General features: G+C 32.5%; 1 protein-coding gene across 2 annotated transcripts in view; it reads left to right on the forward strand.

Moving 5' to 3' along the window:
• Positions 1–345: 345 nt before the first annotated feature.
• The window catches only part of LOC137251840 (succinate--CoA ligase [ADP/GDP-forming] subunit alpha, mitochondrial-like), a 79,748-nt gene continuing 74,065 nt past the window's right edge, over positions 346–6,028 (forward strand). For both annotated transcript variants that reach the window (XM_067786733.1, XM_067786734.1), the window contains exons 1-2: positions 346–467; positions 540–767. In XM_067786733.1, coding sequence (XP_067642834.1) covers positions 682–767 — 86 coding nt within the window. In that variant the 5' untranslated portion in view covers positions 346–467; positions 540–681. The remainder of the gene's footprint in view (positions 468–539; positions 768–6,028) is intronic.

Genomic DNA, 6,028 nt, shown 5'->3' on the forward strand with positions numbered 1-6,028 from the left:
CCAAAAAAGGTAACGTTTTCAAGACAGTGCACAACCTAAACAAAGGTGGTATCAAAAGACGCGTGTCGAGATCCGTTTTTAGGATCTGAAAGTTGTATAGAATCGACGGGATGGCCTAGAAGGTTTCAGGTGGTCATACTAAATCGCTCCCGGGAGTGTCCTTATCGCTACAACCAAAGCAACATTATTTACTCTCTGCTTTTGATTCATACGTATGTGTATTTTTAAATAATAAAAAAAATTGTATATTATTGTAATATATATCATCTCTGCCGGGGTGCGATTCAGCTCGGGATATGCCAAAACAACTATTAAATGCAGATTCACGTGTCATTTGCCAAAGATTTACCGGTAAACAAGGTACTTTCTACAACCAACATGTTTTGGAATAGGGTACAAAATTGGTTGGATGTATTTTCCCAAAAAAGGGTGGAACTACGCATCTTGGTTTGCCAGTATTTGCTTCGGTAATTTATATTGATTTGTATTGATTAAAAATTGCAATCGTAGATAATGTAATGTGAATTAAATTTGAATAGGTAGCCGAAGCAAAAGCAACTGATCGGCATGCAACTGTTGTTTATGTGCCGCCACCGGGAGCTGCTGCTGCTATCATAGCAGTATTACAAGCACGACACTTCTTTGATTGGTTGCATAATCGAAATTGTGCCCTAACATGATATGGTTCGCGTTAAGCACGCTATGTTAAAGCAAAATAAATCTCGTCTAGTCAGGCCCGATTGTCCAGGATCATCGCACCAGAAAGGGTAAGTAAATTGCCTACCATATTAAATATATAAACAACATGTATGCATTTGTTAGTGATAATTTGTCATGCTTTTGTTGATAATCAACTGAAGAAGGCAAATACCAAAGAGCTCGAAGTTCATGTAAATACCAATTGATTTCTTTAAATAGCGTTTGGAGAACAAAACCCATATGTATGTATGCATACAACTGCATAGAAAGGGAAGCATTAATTAATTATGATCAGTAGATTTATAGGATTTTTATTATTTTCCCTGCGTCGCCGTTGCCATTACATTTCGTTAAGAGAGGACATCAACACCTTACCCACAATCAGTTAAAATTTTAGTAAATTTTGCTATTTTCATTACTGATTCGAAACGTGGGAAGTTATATGTGTAGCATTCCATGGAGAATGGTAAATTTTAGCAGACTTTCGCATTTCGGTCATTATTAATATTCAATCATCATCATCATTTCATCATCATCATTTATTGCAAAAATAGTATTAGTGCAATAAGATCTAGGATCTTTTATAGTACAACAAAAATATAAATCGCAATGTGTCATTTCATAATAAATTTAGCAAACAACGCAAATTAAAATATATTGCTGGGCTACTGAGCTGATCTAATTGTCTGCTGGGTTTGCTCAGTTATTTACCTTTTTTAATACAAATTACGGTGCACTTTCCAACATAGAAAACCATACAATAACAAATACATGCTAATGTTGTTTATTGCTTTGAACCATACTGCAATTTCAATGCATAGCGGCAAAATCGTATGATTTTGCTGTTCTTTCATTGTGCACACATTTGTATTTATACAGGTACCAAATTGAACAGCAGCACAGTTATCGAAAAGAAGACGAATCGAGTGGCCAGCAAGGGCAGCAATTTTTTTAACGCGTCATGTCAAGTTAATATTGCCTTTTAAATCTGTTGTATTTTATTTAAAGTTTTACCGTGTTAATTAAATGTAATCTAAATACATAAAAAACTTTCGCCTTTTATTTAAAGTCGTCGACATAAAAGTTTAAAAAAATTGCCCTTGCACTCGATCAAATCGTCACAGTAAAATAAATTAATGCAACAAATTACTTGTCAACGTGAACTGTGCCTGGCCTAAATCTTATACCACGGAGTTCTCCGCTTAATTTGGTGTTAACGTTATTGCTCTCCGTCAAGTGAACATAGTCAACGTCCGTTTATTGGTGGTAATTTGTACAAATCTCCGTAAAGTGGTCATAGTCAACGTCATCGTTTATTTGGTGTCAACGAAATTGTTCTCCGTCAAGTGGACATAGTCAAATTTCGTTTATTGGTGGTAATTTGTACAAATTTCCGTAAAGTGGTCATAGTCAACGTCATCGTTTATATTTTTTGCGCATATCTCCGTCAAGTCATAGTCAATGTCATCGTTTATAATTTGTGCAAATTGGTCAGGCCATAGTCAACGTTCGTTTATTTGGTGTCAAGATTGTTCTCCGTCAAGTGATCATAGTCAACGTTCGTTATTTGGTGGTAATCTGTGCAAATTGGTCAGGCCATAGTCAACGTTCGTTTATTCGGTGGTAACTGGGCAAATCTCCGTCAAGTCAACGTAATTTTTCTCCGTCAAGTGATCATAGTCAACGTCATCGTTTATAATTTGTGCAAATATCCGTAAAGTGGTCATAGTCAACGTGATCGTTTATTTGGTGTGGCCATAATCAAAGTCATCGTTTATAATTTGTGCAAATTGGTCAGGCCATAGTCAACGTTCGTTTATTTGGTGGCAACTGGGCAAATCTCCGTCAAGTCAACGTAATTGTTCTCCGTCAAGTGATCATAGTCAACGTCATCGTTTATAATTTGTGCAAATATCCGGAAAGTGGTCATAGTCAACGTCATAGTTTATTTGGTGTGGCCATAATCAAAGTCATCGTTTATAATTTGTGCAAATTGGTCAGGCCATAGTCAACGTTCGTTATTTGGTGGTAATCTGGGCAAATCTCCGTCAAGTCAACGTAATTGTTCTCCGTCAAGTCAATGTGAAATATTCGTAATTGAAAGACGTTGCACGTTTGATTGTGCGACATTAAGTCTCTGCTTTATTGAATAAATTATTGTATTTTATACTAATTTACTTAACCTATATATTCATAAATATCTTAATACTAATAACTAAAAATAAGTACATAGGAAATGGGTTATGCATACATGTACGTTTGTATACAGTCTTTGTATACATGTAGTTTTGTATGCATAACTCCATACATGTAGTTTTGTACAATTTGCAGCGTCAGCAGATCAGTTTGAATATTTTGGTATTTTCCCACAATTAGTTGAATGTTTGTATGTATATTACAATGGGTTGTGTGTTTATATGTATAATTTATTAACTGTGATATGTGTCTCATATTCGGCATTCCGTGCCGTCTGGGTTAGTTCAATAATTGTAATATGATTATTACTAAAATATATTTGAATTTGTTATGCGTAAAGCCGCAAGTATGTTACAGTAGGTGTGGCATATAATGATACAATACAGTGTGTGACGTATAATGCTACACCATCCACCTTAGAAAAAAAAGTGTTATATAATTGTTTTGTGAACAATTGTATAAGACTTTTTGTCATATTTTCAATTGTTTTGATGTTTTATTGTAGTGAAAGAGGTTGTTTGCTTTGCTTTTGATCTGTTGACCTTGCTATTTTTATTGTTATAATTATTGTTTACGTATATTTTTTGTTTTGTATAAGTCCATTTTTTTTCAACATTTTAGACTTTTAGATATAGAAAATTTTTTTTTTTTTTTTAATTTTACTTATTTTTTCAAAATTTTAAATGTAATAGTTATTTTTCATATAAAGAATTTTAAAATTTGTTTTGCACAGCCGGTCTTTAAGAGCGTCGACTCACTTAAAAATCGGCATGTTCCTACAAATCGAGTAAATTGGAATATTTATTTTTATATTATTTCCAAGAGAACTTAATTCCTTAATAATAATTGCTATTATTATTAATTTCTAAATTATTTTTATAGTTCCTACCATTATTTATTCTACCATTACTTATTAATTTATGCAAATTAGTTTCCTATAGAAATAATTTTTATTATTTATTTACCTAAGGTTAGAGAAGAAGAAACCTTGCTATTAATATTTTCTAATCTATTGGGGATTTTGAAATAAGACTATTTCTTACTACTATTCAATTCTATTTAGCGTAAAAATATTTCCTATTACTATTTTATCGAAGTTTTCCTAAGATTATGATTTCTATAAACGTTGTTTTTATGGCTGAAACACTTCATATTTATATACATATTTTTAACACATTTTCATTGTTATATTATTTTATTAGGGTTACATTTATTTATTCGGAAAATTTTGTAGCTGTAGCTGGTGGAAGAGCGAGGTAATTTGTATTTGTTGTAGTAGTTTAGCTGGTTAATGGAAAGAAGGTACAGTGGATGCAAAATTATTCTATCTTTTAATTTATTTTTGTTATTTTTCCAGCAATTTATTTGATGTTATTTGTCATGCGATTTCTGCGGCGGCCACCAGGACAGAATCGTCATAACTTTTATGAAGAATTAATTTTTATTTTTATACCGGGATTTGTCACGTGCACAACCTCTTTGGTTAATGCATATATTCTATTTTAGAGAACTATCAATTATTGTTTTACATTTTCCTACTCGAGTAAATAATCAATTATTTTTCACCAATTTGTCCCTGAGGACAACTGTGTTTTTCATATAAATACCAAGTCCTGTATTGGCGGCATTTGTACAACGTGTGTACAGCCTGATAAGTAATTGTCCTAAGTCAATTTTATCATCTACAATCAGGTTTCTTGTATTTCCTACGCTACCATTTTTCTATCCTAAGATGAAAACTAGCGCGACATGTCTTATTGCAAATTTATATAGCGCTTTAACATATATATTTAATATAGGTTCTCTTTGTGACTTTTCTTCATTTTAGTTGTTAATATTGGCTGGGTAGAAAAATTATCTCTATATATTTTTATTTTTTTTTTCATTAGGTTTTGCTTACTTCCACTGTCCTAGATTTTCCTATTGCTTCATGACTATTTTTGTCAGGAGCCATCAAAGGAATTATGCTAATTTTTTTTGATTTGCTGTTCGCTTTAGGCAGGGTTGCCTTTACTGTCGATTGTGAAATTTTGGGTTTGAATTTATCGCTCTTCCTCAGTTTAGGTTTGGTACTGGTAATGGGTTAGATACGAGTTGTGGCGGGTTTTACCTGCCTAAATTTGTGCTTCATATAGTTTTTGAGCATCATGGCTATTGTGATGATTAATAGCATGAATACGCAACCTTTAATTGCTAACCAAACATTCGGGATGTTCGGAGTACTTTCTGTATCTACCCTAGTTGATGGCTCATACTTGATTATTTTGTTATCTCTTGTTTCAGAGCTTTCTTTTCCTATTTCGTAGCCAGCTATGGCTACCATAATGCCTTGGGCTATTTTTATCCACCAAGACATCTTGAAGGTTTTAATAGGAAGTTAGATATTTTTGTTTTATAAAATTTTTTTTTCAGGTGCTACCTAACATTTGGAATTGTTGGGGAACACTTTCCTCATCATTCGCATTATTTCTTCCACCCTGGTAGTGGGGTTTATAACGTCCTCAATTGTGTGTTCCCGTTCCATACCTATTGTCTTTCAAAATTTCTTTAAACTCTCTAGTTCTTTGGGTACTTTTAAAGTAAATTTTTATATTATATTTTTTTTTTCAAAAGAAATTGTTTCTACACACTTTTTTTTTCAAAATTAAATAGTGCAGTTTTTCTATATATTTTAAAGAAAATTTGTTCAATGTTTAAAAAAAGGAATTTTCAATTAATTTTATTTCCTACTTAAAGAGAGAAAAAAAAATCCTAAGCAAAAACTTTCGTTTTTGCTAATGGTTTAGCGTCCCTGAGGCCGCTCAATTGATTCTAAAAATGTATACTTAAATATTTATAACTCCTTGTCGGTCTGGATGTAGTTTGCCGTTAATTTTCTGTTGCTGAAGATTTCCAACATTTATTCCACCTCTTTTGCTTATATTTGATCCGTCATTTTTATTCCAGTTTGCTTACGTTTTTATTTGATCCGTTCTCCTTATTGCCTTTTTATTCCACTTCGCTTATGCGTTTACTTGATCAGTCATCCTTCGATTCTGATTTGCTCCAATTTTCATAACTGATGATTTTGGTTTTAATTTGTTGAGCTCCTGATGATGTTAGCAAAAAATTTTTTGAATCCTCTTTGTAGCGT

The sequence above is a fragment of the Eurosta solidaginis genome, chromosome 5 (genome assembly GCF_040869045.1).
Source record: "Eurosta solidaginis isolate ZX-2024a chromosome 5, ASM4086904v1, whole genome shotgun sequence".
NCBI lineage: Eukaryota > Metazoa > Arthropoda > Insecta > Diptera > Tephritidae > Eurosta > Eurosta solidaginis.